At 37.4% G+C, this 14,036-nt stretch overlaps 1 protein-coding gene across 1 annotated transcript in view; it reads right to left on the bottom strand.

Annotated features, from left to right (window-relative positions):
• slc18a2 (solute carrier family 18 member 2) overlaps positions 1-13,819 on the bottom strand; it is a 21,878-nt gene extending 8,059 nt beyond the window's left edge. Inside the window, exons 1-8 of the mRNA XM_062430678.1 lie at positions 13,678-13,819; positions 8,734-9,067; positions 4,460-4,518; positions 4,282-4,365; positions 2,679-2,771; positions 2,131-2,220; positions 1,945-1,988; positions 334-394 (exon numbers count right to left, since the gene is read on the bottom strand). Coding sequence (XP_062286662.1) covers positions 334-394; positions 1,945-1,988; positions 2,131-2,220; positions 2,679-2,771; positions 4,282-4,365; positions 4,460-4,518; positions 8,734-9,067; positions 13,678-13,810 — 898 coding nt within the window. The 5' untranslated portion in view covers positions 13,811-13,819. The remainder of the gene's footprint in view (positions 1-333; positions 395-1,944; positions 1,989-2,130; positions 2,221-2,678; positions 2,772-4,281; positions 4,366-4,459; positions 4,519-8,733; positions 9,068-13,677) is intronic.
• Positions 13,820-14,036: the final 217 nt, after the last annotated feature.

The raw sequence follows: 14,036 nt of genomic DNA, 5'->3' as shown, positions 1-14,036 counted from the left end.
CTGTATAGTGGAAAAGCGCCAAATGTCTTTCTGGAACTGCACTGGCCAACAATACACACAGCATTGTTCACACAGGTTTGTTCTGATGGAAAGATGACCCTCTTTAACATGCAGCACTCACTTCACCACACAATTTCAAGCTATATTCCCAGTCTGTAACCAGCAAATCAATTGTTTGGCTGACATATCCAATAGACAAAAAGAATTAGATCGGAGTCAATTTTTCCTTCCCAGCTCTTTCCTCAGCACCATTAAAAAGGCAATATCCCACAGATGCTCCTCCATAGTGGGGTGACATTAGGTTTTCTCATATCTACTGTGCTGTTTTCTTACCGGCTGCAATTAGAATGTATGGATCCTTCATGAGTGTCAGCAGTGGGGTCCCCTTCTGAGTCTGTGAGTTGACAAGAATCAGATCCCATGTTAATTAGAAACACCAACTAAAATGCACATTAATTAAAAGATAGATGTTACAGTACTCAATGAAATCTGCTTCTTCTTCTTTTCTTTTTTCTTTTTCACACTTCAGCTGTTAAATCTAACCTTGTGAAATAATCTAAGGTTTGAGTGACAGAGCACTTACTGAAGTCACTATAAGATCATATATCTGACAATATGTAATATAATTAACGCAACTGGGTACACTAATCCTTCAGTGATACCCACAGCAATATTATACTTTTTCAGCAGGCAGTTTGTAACAACCACACATGTGAAATGTATAAAAATGAGCTGCCAGTGCTGCTTGTAAATGGTTCATTTAAATATAAATCAAATGTAAATTTTGACATTTCAAATTTCAGTCGGTTTTGTATATTGTGGACAGACTCGGGCCTCTGTAGCATTTCTGTGAAAGTGAAAATGTCAGTTTCCTTAAAGAAGTGTCATGTTCTCTGGAGCAAATGAATATCCGACACATTACACATGTGAAATTGAGAGTAAGATTTCCTGCTGAATACAAGCAGGATAAAACATATGTGAGTCTGCAGTTTATTGAAAGGAACTATTGGATCTTGCAGCAAATCTCTACAGAACCTTTTTCTCATTTGTCTCAGCAGACCTCTGGACATGTCTTAGAACGCCAGAGATGAAGGATATAGAAGAGGTGAAAGAATCTGCTAATGACCTGAAACATGTTCTCCTGTTGGCTTCGTTTCCATTATCTCTGCTAATAGATAGGATCATATGTCATCCTGAAAAGAAGCAACAGAGTGTTCTCTCTCTCTCTCTTTTCTGTAGGAGTCATTAATCAGCGTTCAAAAACTGTGTAATGAGTTCACTCAAGCATCTGTCACTATTCACCCTCTCTTTGAGCCCATTGTTACCATACGTTTACCTGCCCCAACCATGTTGCTCACTCATTGACAGACATTTATATGAGCGTATGACCTTTTTTTCTATAACCAGTGTCTTACAATCCAGAATAAAAACAACAACAGAGTCCACAAAAGAGACATTCACATGTTTAGGTCTGGTAGACATTTAAGATATGTTGTTGCTGCTGCCTTGTTTGTGATATAAATAGAGATATTTGTTCATACATTTGGACCGTTGAATATTTGTCTATTCTTTCAAAAATGGCACTGAATCATGGGCTCCAATTTCTATATTAACTTGGTTCCTCCTCATTAACGTAGACTTCTAAATACTTATTTCCTTGTACTTCCTATATCTATTTGCCTAATGCCTCCTTAGTAGCCATGGTTAAAGTCAACTTGCTTTAATCTAGACTCTGTGTGCTTACACCTTAAAGGTAACTTCAACTTTTGCAGTGAGGCACTCTAAAGTACTTTGCACTAGTGTCAGGTTAAAGATGCTATTTGGCTTCATATTTCCTGTGTTCACGATCTAATTAAGAAAAAACTGCCCTCTGCAGCTATAAAGGTCGTCTTAATGAAGTTGGATAACCTTCAGGAAATGAGTCATCAAGACAAACACACTCACCTCTGGTTCCACCTTGGTGGGCTGAAGAACAAAGAGCTGCAGAGCTGAAAAGAAACAGTGAATGCAAAGGTTTTGATATCTACATGAATAGATATTGTTTAAGATGAAATAATGCTAAGCAATGTAAAGCTTACACATTATTCTTACTATTCCTTCAACATTGACCAAGAGGGATTCTAACTGTACCTCCATCAAACAGAGCCAGGAATGCCAAAATAAGGAAAGGAGCCGTTTTCCCAACAAACTCATACATCACGCTGCCAAACGGGGGTCCAACTGTGGAGGACACACTGGACGGTCAGTGGTGGAGAGATCAACTTTAGAATCACTTTATAAAAATATTCATGGTACAGCTTACATTAGAAAAGGTCTGTCAGTTTAGTTCTGAAAACCTTACTCATGCCATGAAATACAGGTTTAGAAATCCACAGAATGTATTCCAAATATATAGAACACATGTATTCATGTATTTACAAATGATTTTTTAATATTTTAATGTTTTTGGTAGCAGCTTTACAGTTAAGCAGCTTTACAGCTGTTTTCTGTTCTGTGCAGATGTGAATGTGTGTAATGTTTTTCAAATTTAAGCATTTAAACATGTATCTGTAATGCCAGTGGTATAATTGACCTAATGCAAATGATCCTTAAAAAGAATAAAAGTTGATATACTACATGTAAATATGATCTCTTTTTTTATATTTCAAGCATCTCTTTGTTGGACTATGTATACATACCCAACACTCCCATTGCCAGACCTCCCAGGGCGATCCCGATGGCGTGACCTCTCTCCTCATCATTTGTATACACACTAGCAAGCATTCCCATCCCTGAAAACACATATGTATAGATTTACATATACAGATATATACACAGTACAGATTTTCAATGTAACAGACACACAAGTTAGTTAAGTTATGGTAAATACTACTGTATTTGTCCTTTTGTAACACCTTTTATTTTGAAGGTAAAAAACATGGTACATATATAGTGTACTATATTTAACAGCTAAAACTAACAAATAAAAAATAAGAAGTAATCATGTGTAAAAATTATAAACTATAGCTTTACAGCTGTTTGGCTAATTGTGTCTCAATCTAATTGCAAGCTACCATAAACTTCACCAGAGACTATGGCACTTCCATCAATTACACAGAAGTTTAATATGTATTTTAGTGTAAAGTAGTGCTTAAAGGCATATGTGCTGTTGTTAACACGAAGAAATCAAAACGCTAATAACAATACAAGGGAGGGTTAAAGTATGTTATCAGTTCCATTCCATAGGATGTGATATAATCCATGACACCAAGTTTAAAAGGACAGGCTCACTATTCTTCAAGACTGTCTTAAAACAACAGTCAGGTGCCAAAATGAACACTGTATGCTGTTTATCTTGCTGTAATCATTCCTCTCTTCATACTGACCATTAGAAGATCCCTTCATAATGTGTTTACAATGGAAGTGATGGAGGACTAAATCCACAGTCCTCCTTCTGTGTAAAAATGTATTTAAAAGTTGATCTGAAGCTAATATGAAGCTTCAGCCGTCTAAATGAGTCAAATCAAGTCTTCTATGTTTCAACATTACAGTGTTTTTAGTACCAAAGTCTTTTTGTTACTATACTTCCACCACAGCTCAACAGGAAACACTAAGAGGGAATGTGATGCTAAAAAGACTGTAAATGTGTCAGATATCACTTGATATGACTAACTCGGGCTGCTGAAGCTGAATAGAAGCTTCACATCTACTTTTGTCTTCCATCACCATTGAAAACACATTTGAAGGAGATCTTTTAATAGTCAGTATGAACAGGAGTAATGATTACAGTGAGGAAAAACATTAAAACCTGGTATGAAAAAGAGTCAAAGAGACCACAAAAATCTGGCAACATTTGTAGGTCACAAACAACCCATAATGCAACACTATTGTGAATATGTACATGAACATGGATGCATTATAAGAGCTGGATACCGGACCAACCTTCCGCATCATGTGGCCCAACAATATGCACAGTATTGTTTTCCCTGCTAAGTTCCTGCTCGGTCCATAAAAGTTACATTTTGATGACATCATGGATTTTTAGATTGCTTTTTTAAAGTTTTTAAAATATAAAATCTCGATCAACAATTCATAACAGAAAGAATTGACCTGGTTTGCGGTTTGAGGTGTCCTATTAATAGTTTTACAGACACCTTTTTTTACAATGGTGGTCCATGTAAAAGCAGGATTTTTCGCTGCAATACAATGTGCTACAAGGCTAAGCAGTGGCGCGCTATCCAGCTCTTATAATACATCCATGACATGAACTCAAGAACACTGAATTGTAAATTGAGGTCTTACCTGCTACAGATGAGCAGGAGGAGCCCACACCTTGAAGCGATCTGGCCAGAAACAGCAGAGCGTAGCTCGATGAGAAGGCGAACACTTTACAACAGTGAGAATAAAAAACAGAGAAACATCAGACATGATGCAAACATTCTGATCTTGTGATTTTAAAGACATGTCTGCTGGAACTTACTGATAGTAGACAGGAACATGATACAGAAGCCAGCAAATATGGGAAGCTGGTATCCTATTCTGAAGGGAAAAACAGAAAGAAAGGCAGTCATTACATTTGCAAGAATATTTGAGATTTTTACAAAAAAATGCATGAAATAAATAATGCATGAGTAGTTTATTGCTGAAAGTCTTTTCTGGTGTTTTTTTCCTTTTCTTTCAAAAGCAGTGAGGCTTCTGGCTTCACTGCTTTTGTCCAGTCTGAATGATATGGTCAATTAGGGCAAGTATGGATTTGTGTCAAAAGAGCAAAGACAATGATGTGTTTATAGAAAATCAACACCTGCAAGTCAGCATTGACAAAAATAAACTGCATAGAAAGTAGGTGTCTTGTAACACCATGAACAACATTTGTAGATTTTTCAGAATTTGCACGATGACACCTTCTTGCCGGTTACAATTGTTAGCCTGACATTTTAACTGAAACACTGGAGGAGGGAGACAACATCTTTCTCATTAAAAGGCTAACAGCTGCCATGCACGACAGAGCTTTTGTATTCCCTCCATAGATACCTGACATGCTTGACTTGCCTTGTATTGTCCTCTGTCAGGAGGGAAGGTGACTAAGGACCAATAATAATGGGACTGTTCTTTGCCTCAATTACAGCATATCTGAGTGCCCATCTGAGACACTCAGATGGGCACTCAGCCTTTGGGGTATATGCCAATAATGTTGGATCATTCAAACTTCTCACTGAACAGTTATCTTATAGTCTGCAAGGAAAATCTTTAGTCTGGTTCTGTTCAAGCAGGTTTTGAAGTGCAGCAACACCAAATGCTACTAATGCTGGCTCCAAAATGTTGCTGGCTTCAACTGTTTTGAAAAAGTCCTCAAGCCTCTCCCGAAAAATACAAAGCCCCATTTCCTTAACACGTAATGGTTTCAATAACCAATTCAGTTTGTTTAAGTCTGCAATAACTGATGTTCAGCAATTTGTATTTCCTTAATGGAGTGTAAGGCTTTAAAACCATTGACTGTATATACTGTAAATATGGACATCATAAAAGGGTCAAAGTGAAGCCAAAACATCTAAATCATCCCCTAATGGTTGTCTGCAGTATAGGTCATAAACCCTGCCCCCTCCATGTTACTACACATCCAAAGATGGTTTCTATCATAGGTAAATCATATCACACTGTTTTTCCCAGTGTTCATTTTTCTGATGTAAATATATATAAAAAAGGGTTGTGACGTCATGATTGACAGCTGTGATAGCTGCTCTCAATCTTCCCTCAGGTGGTGGGGAGGCTAAGGGGTGTGTCCCGCTGGCGTGTACCACAAGCTGTCATTTCCGAGTCTACTGTGCAGACTCTGGCTCCAAATGACGTCACACAAGCAAGATGGCCGACCCCAGAAGGGAGATATTTTGGCTTCACTTTTGCTTAACAGAAGGAAATGGAGACATGTCATCTATATGACTTGCAGTCTGTGTTTAAAACATTAGGCATATATCGGAGCGTGTTTGCTGATTTCTCAACCTATCACACTCATATATGATAGATGCCACTCACAACCAAACACATTTCATTACTATTCTGCCTTTGTGGCATTTCTGAACCCTGAGTTACTCATCCATAGTGCAGCTATCCATGCGTGAAAACAGACAAATGCACATGCACACACACACGCAAACACACATAATCAGGAATTCTGCTCCATTTGATTCAGTTGGAATAGATCTGCTGTAGCTGAGATGACGTTATGCCCTTTAAAACAGCATTAAACCAACATGTTTACCATATGCAGCATTTGATTTTCCTCCCTAGAACTTGAAAAAAAAAGTCTGTTACGACTCTTTCTCTTCAATTTATGTTGGATGTTGCCTCAGATAAGACCATAAATGTTATTGTGTATTGACCTCTACAAGACAAGGGGAAATTTGAACCATGATTTTGGCCCTGGGCTAGCAGGAAGCCTCTGTGGCTAAAAGGAAACCTGTCATGCTGTGACATTCTTGTTCTGTTCTTTGTCTTCCAGCTTTAAAGATAATGATTTCCTCTTCCTCATTTTTTTTGTCTTTTCTCTCAAACACTTGTAGCATGATTCCATATAAAATGCAGACAGAGTTGTATCAAATGCCAGATACATCTATTATTGTAATTATATACAAATAAAACATATATTTAAACAGCACTTAATACACAGTGTTGCTAGAAAGCTGAAAAGTCAGACAACTGAAATGCACCTGGCTCTTTAAGTCTGATTTCTACAGTACATAGGAAACTGACTAGATATTAGATCACTGTGGCTTTTTGAGATATAGATGTCATTTCAGGTCACCATTACACACTATTTATTTATAACATTTCATTTATTTATACCAGGCAGTATTTTCAGAGTATTCTAATTTTCAAAATGCAAAAAGCTTCAGTTTCCAGTCTCCTGATCTCTTAAATATATAATGTGAAACATCTTGAAACATATGATTTTCATACATAAAAACTGCACAAATTGTCAAATATCAGTACACCAAGGCTATACCGATCACATGCTGACTGAGAACTATAGAGTCTTGTCTTTGCCTGAACTGTAGCGTAATGCTATAACAGCTGTATTTATATTTTTGGCCACTTGGCAGTGAAACCAGCTGAATACATGACAACTGACACCTTATAAAGTTGTCGTCTCAAGCAGCAAACATTTGGGTGCAATGTAAGTGATACATATATTCACTCATTTTAGCTCTTTTTTGGGCCCCACCAACTCCTGAGAAACATATCCATCTTTTATCTGCTAGACATCCTGCTGTGCTCACCAGCTAGTTATTAACTTCCCCATGGATAATGCCCAGCACAGCACTGTTGCATTGTATTGTTCTAGTCTGTCAACATATGTTCAGTAATGTTCAAGTCAAGGTAAACTTAGCCCCATAGTTACAACAGATTCAAGAAGTCCAGTTAAACACATCCCATGCAAGCCTAACTTCACATATTCACTTCCTGCTTTCCCTTTTCATCTTTCAGGATGTTCAAATCAGAAAATTTCAATTTTAAAAACTGAATTTCAGTAACTAAAAATAACTTCAAAAGACCAAATTCCAATTCAGTTTTAAAAAATGGAGGTATAAATTAAAGCATTCAGTCAATGTATACACATGCTAACTCAAGATTTCCCTGTAAAAAAACAAAATCTCTACTTTTAGGTTGAATGTTTTCAAGCTTCTATTTGATTTGTTTGGCTAACATTGATGGTGTTTAGAGAAAGTGAAGCTTGAATTGTCATACGTTACATTATAGAGATAGTTATGCCTCTGTGTCAGTGACAGCCATGGATATATTTGGGGTGTCCATCCATCTGTCCATCACATTCTCGTGAATGTGATATCTCAGGAATGCCTTGATGGAATTTCTTCAAATTTAGTACAAATGTCCACTTGGACTCAAGGGTGAACTGATCAGAATCCGGTGATCAAACATCAAAGCTTATGGTAACTTTGCTTCACAAAACACATAATTGCCCATAACTCAAGCATTCATACCCTAATGACAAATGTCTCCTAGGAAAAAATGCTGAAATGATGACATTTTATGTATAAAAGGGTCAAAGGTCAACTTCACTGTGGCATCATAATGTAACTCCATAACAGAAGGGAGATTGTGACCATATTCATATTTGGTCAGATACTGAATTTGTGACTCTAGTCTTGGTGTCCAACTTGAAACTGGCTACAACTTTGTGTTCTATCAGAATCAGCTTTACTGGCCGAGCATATGAATACATACAATAATACACTTAATCCCTTTTATGAAATTCTTTCATTGACTTCACTACAAATATTAATCTGGACAGACATGGATGTAAACTGCAACTTGATTGGCTAGTGGGGGCGTACAACTGCGAGAAGGTCTTTCTAGCTGGATTGATATATCTACTGTCAGTTCATGTTTGAACTGGTATCTTCAAACTCTAATTGTGATTATATGGAATGTGTAGATCTGAAGCGATTAGTCAATTGATTGGATGATCTTTAAAAAGTAATCTGAAACTATTTTGATAACTGATCAATAATTTAAGTACAATGTCAAACACTTCCTTGATCCAGCTTAATTATGGGTGTCTTGTGTGTTAGTAAATGTGTGTGTCTTCTGACTTGCAAACATGAGAAAAGTATTTAGAAGGTGAGGCAACAATATTTTTCCAGGTTGCCTGTGAAGATCTTCAGGCAGCTAAATCTCCCAGGTGTTAATGCTACATAACTAATACCTCCACACAGCACAGAGATGACAAAAACCCACCTGTTGGTGAGCGGCCCTATGAAAGGGTTGGTAATCAGCTGTACGGTGGCTTTGGAGGCAAACAGCAATCCCACTTTGACATTCTCATTGAGCAGCTTCTTGGAAGACCCAGGGCAGTCAGAGTAGTTCTGTGGCAGCTCTGGAGCAGCGGTGGTTGGAACGATCTGATCTTTGTACGCAGCCGTGCCGTTGGAGCTCGATGACCTCACAGTGTTGTCGTACAAGGACACAATGGTGTTGAAGGCTCCTGGGGAACCCTGTTGGGATGTGGTGTTCTTCAACACAGTGTCTGTTGACTCATCCAGGTTGTACAGGTAGCTGGGAATGATGGGCACTGGCGGGCATAAAGAGGCGTGAGGAGATTGACACAATCGAATATGACATGACCACTGACTGATGCTCACTGGCATGACGCTAATGGTATTGCAACATATGTCAGCTCAGAGAAGACAAGGAGGGTTCTTCAAGAGTGATTCACAAACACTAGCCTAAAGAAAGAAACCTTAAAGAAGCTATGGTTTCTGTAGCAACCACTACAAATAAACAAAAAACACATGATTAAGCCCTAGTGGTATCTAGCCATGCAGATGGGTCAATGACGTATAAGGATTTTCAACAACTCAATTTTAGAATAATAAAAACAAGCATATCTAATGCAGTAGTTCAAACATTCAGAATGTTGTGTACCTGAAGATCCATATTATAAATGTGAAATTAAGTGATTTTAGTGGGTTTTTCAAGATTAATTGGCATTGGCCTTAAAAAAAAGTCATGTGGTGCGACCATGATTCATCTTGAAATATCTTATGAGTAAAAGATCATAATTTAAACATTTAAAAAAAAAAAAAGCAAATACTTTGTTTCCAACCACTTTATATTACTGAAAACTTGTAAAAAAAAAAAAAAAAAAAGATGTTAAGCGTGTTAAGTAAATTAATTTATTTCAAGATTAATCATGGTCGCACCACATGACTTTTTTAAAGGCCAGTGCCAATTAATCTTGAAAAACCCACTAAAATCACTTAATTTCACATTTATAATATGAATTTTCAGGTACACAACATTCTGAATGTTTGAACTACTGCATTAGATATGCTTGTTTTTATTATTCTACAATTAAGTTGTTGCAAATCCTTATACGTCATTGACCCAGATACAGATCAGCCTTCGAAAACTTCTGTTTCCACCCAGCACAATGGGAGTGAAAGGACTGTGTGGTGCTCAAAGCACTGAATATTTTCATTAAAATGAGACAATACCAGTGTGTCTTTCCAGAAACAATGTTCCGCCTCCTCCAGACAATGAACATTTGTGGCAGGTCTTTAGTCACATTTTCTAAAAAATACATGTTTCTAGCAAATTTGTCTTTCGTCCACAAAAGAGATTCTATTCACTTCAAGTATACTGATTTGTTGTGAGAAGTTTCAGAGGCAGATGCAAAACCTTGGAAAATAAAACAAAGTATTTACATAAAGTATATAGCTTTGAGTTTCCAAAGATACCAAATATATTCAAGCTGAGCTTTGGGGAAATGTATATAAAATGATGCACAAAACTACATTAGTATTACATTTAATGGAACGGTGTAGCCATGAGTCATGTTGCACAGTGTAAACAACATACATTAAGTGTGAGAACCAAGGCTGAGAATTTACCGCTCCAGATCAGATTATTTGGACCTTAGCCCGAGATATTTTTATTCCATTAACGATGACGATATAATGAGAGTAGAAAGAAATGGGAACCGCCCTAAACCCTTAGACCACCATGGAAACCAGTCTGATAAAGATGAGTGGAACTTTACATAGGAGCAGGTGGAAGTAATCTAGCACTGCACGTGATCAGATGCAAGCGGCAGTTATATGCTCAGGGGGGGGGGGGTTGTTTAAACTGAAACTAGCTTATATAGAGGATGCAGACAGGTGTAGTGTTTCCCATACATAGGTTGGGTAGAGAATAAAATCCCAAATGCACAATTGTCATTTCATGATGCACACAAACCAGCAGACCTTCAGCCTAATTAAGCATCTCTATTCTTATCTCCTACAATTCTGAATCATTAATGTCAAAAAATGATTGTCTAAATATGAGTTAATTGTGTGGTGTTGATGGAAATCTTGAATGAATACATCCATTAATCTAGTAGTTCATCCTCAAAAAAAAGCAGCAAACATGTTTTGATTCACTGACTATCTGTGAGATGAACATGAAGTGTACTGAGAACCTTTCTGAGAAACTAAAGTCAGTGGAGCAGAGCAGCAAACTCCAGCAGTAACAAATACAACTGGCTGACTAACACACACTGCAGCGTTGAACGACTTTAATCAATTCTGCGGCGAGGAAAATGACTCTGTGCCTGTTTCACCACAACACACGACATCTTTCCTCAGAGCTAACGGTGTAACAGAGAGGCTGCTCAGTGGAGCACCACAGCAGGGGGTTGATTTAGTCATTTGGGGGCCGCAGGCAAACTTTATCTTGCTTTATTTTCACCCTAACCCTATGAAAAGATTATCATCAGCACATTATACTTACATATACTTAGCCTGTGTTAAATGTGGAGCTTTCGATCCTTGTATAATGGTGGATAGTTTAATGAATAATAATGCATCATAATTTGTTACACTTAACATAACCAGTAACATTTCATTTTCAGGTAAATGTAGTGGTACAATGTTTGCATAAGTTAAGTTATATTGGGAGCCTTTTGTTATTTATTTCGGATTTACAATAGTAACACTTCAATATTTTTCATATTTAAACATAATAAATCTATAGTAGGGGCTTCAGTGTTTAGCTGGGGGCCCCAGGCAGTCTCATACAGGCAGGAGACTGTAAGAAGCTTTCAAATTAATTAATTCATGCAGTTCACTTTTTCAAATAAAAGGCTGCAGACAATTTATCTTAATCGCCAGTTATGTTTCATATTGTATTTCAGTGGACTAAGTACACCAGTGAATGGTTTGGCGCCCCCTATACTAGAGCAAGAGACTGAAAATATTCATAAATAGAACATTCAATGAATCAAGAACTGGTTTTAAATTGAGAATTGATCCTCAATTAGAATTGAATGCTGAGATTTCCAAAGATGCCCGGCCCTAAGTGCCAAGGAGATGAAGAGAGCTTAAATAGCAGCACAGGTACGACACACACTCTTATGACAATGAAAGTGTCCAACAGTTGGCTTCAGAAACATTCATAAACCTTTGTTTGACTAGTTTAATAAGCTACCCACCTCTCATACGCCACACTTCAATCACCAAGACATTCTCAACCTGTTGGAAACACTGCAGGCTTTTGGTAAAATCAACACCCTCTAAACAAATGTTTGATGTTTCAGTCTTCTGGCAAAGGACGCTGTGAACGCCTCTGTCATTTAAATATGAGAAGCCGACAACTAGTTGAACCACAGAAATAATCAGCACACTCAAGAAAATCATTTACACAGACAAAGAGAATGGAAAAAATAGACAAACTACTAATTTAACTTACAGCGTTATGTTGAATGTTGATGATGCCAACTCAATAATGGTCAATATTGTCAATGAGTATGCAAAACGCATAAAGTAATCATTTGAATCATTCTGAATCAAGCTGATGTGTTGTGGTCTGCTTCATGTTCTTATTCTGCCTTCATTTGGGATCTTGTCTCTTTAAAATTCATAAGAGAGGAAAATGGTTCCTTCTATCAGAAACACAGCCCAAGTGTGTTCTGCCAGACAAGCAAAAAGCTGGAGCTGTGTGTGTAATGGAGACATGTGGAAAACATTTTAGCTTAACATGAACCTTTCTTACACCATTTAACAGACTTCCTTAATATCTGTTTCTTAAAATACCATTCATTTTAACAATAATGTATTTAAAGTATTTCCATAGGATTTTAAGGGGGCAATTAATGGATTAACAACCAACTGTAATACATTAAGGGGTTTTTAATAGATAACCTAACCCTAAATTGACCAAATAACAGGAAATCCGTCACCTTTATATGTCCCTAAACAGAAGCATTAATACATATATTGGCCTATTAATTTATCCATTAACTAACCTCATATCTGACATGAACTACTAATACCTGAATAGTGAGTACAGGAACCCCTTAAAATATAATTTGCACATGAAAATATTTAAGATCCCTCGACTAAAATCTAATTCTTAATATAACCTTAAATTGATGATTAATAAAGTAAGAAGGAGCAAGAAGGAAGGAGAATGAAATGTACACCTTAAAATGTTCTGCATTTGTTAATTATAAGGAATTGAAGGTATTGAAAGGACTGCTACTTTACGGGATTAAAAATTGTATGAATTGCTTTTGAAAGTCTGATTTTACGCGCGAGTATATTTTTAAATTGTAGTATTATTATTATTATTTATTATTATTTATTATTATCATGAAAATAGAACCATCAATTTGTGTTCTATGAGAGCATTTTGGGTGTCACCTAATTCGAATTAAGTGTCACACAAAACAAAGCAGACACATGAACTGATGGATGACTGCAGGGGTTTTGAGAGATCGATATTAGGCCTAATTATAAGTACATGAATTACCACTTTATGAGCATCGGTGCAGAGGTTAATATATGAATTGATCTCAAACAGATCTGCTCATTTTGTTGGAGAGCAGGGATTATAAAAAAAAACTAAATAAAATCAGTTATCTGCTGCACTTTGGTTAACTCCAATTTACGCAACATTACACATTTGACACTATTCATTATTGGACGCGTGGATTTTAGCTCAGTTGAGGATGTAGTCTCCACAAAAACCTCCTGATCTCCTAACTCTAAGCGCATCATGCAGATTGAAGGTGATCGGCTGCGCTTTAATGAACAAACGTTTGGGAATATTAGAGCAGACTTGGTGAGTTGAGCCACTTGTTGCGCCAAACGCAAATCTTTATAGAGCTGTCACAGGTGAGAAAGGGAGGACTGTACCTACCGACTACAGTGAGCAGCATGTTATCCAGGAGCAGAGCGACGAAAACGATGAAGAGTATCAGTTTCCTCGACTGTCTCTCCTCTCTGAGCCATTTGATCAAATTAAACTGCCGGAGCGCGTCTAATCCCCCCATGGTGTTAGTTCCGTAAAGAGCCACAAAACACAAAGCAGGCGGGAGACAAGTCCTCCTGAGGAGAGAGAAGTGCCAGTGATGGGTCAGTAACTTTCAACAATCCTACCATACTATCTTTTGGCACACATAGAGATAACAGAGTCAAACTGAGCGCTGCAGAGCGGAAATCTTACCTATGATGCACAGGAGCCAACAGCTGCAGAAGCTGAGCAGAGAGGAGGAGAGG

Source organism: Scomber scombrus, chromosome 12, assembly GCF_963691925.1.
Source record: "Scomber scombrus chromosome 12, fScoSco1.1, whole genome shotgun sequence".
In the NCBI taxonomy this organism is placed as follows: Eukaryota; Metazoa; Chordata; class Actinopteri; order Scombriformes; family Scombridae; genus Scomber; species Scomber scombrus.
This window is presented reverse-complemented; position numbering and strand designations above follow the sequence as displayed.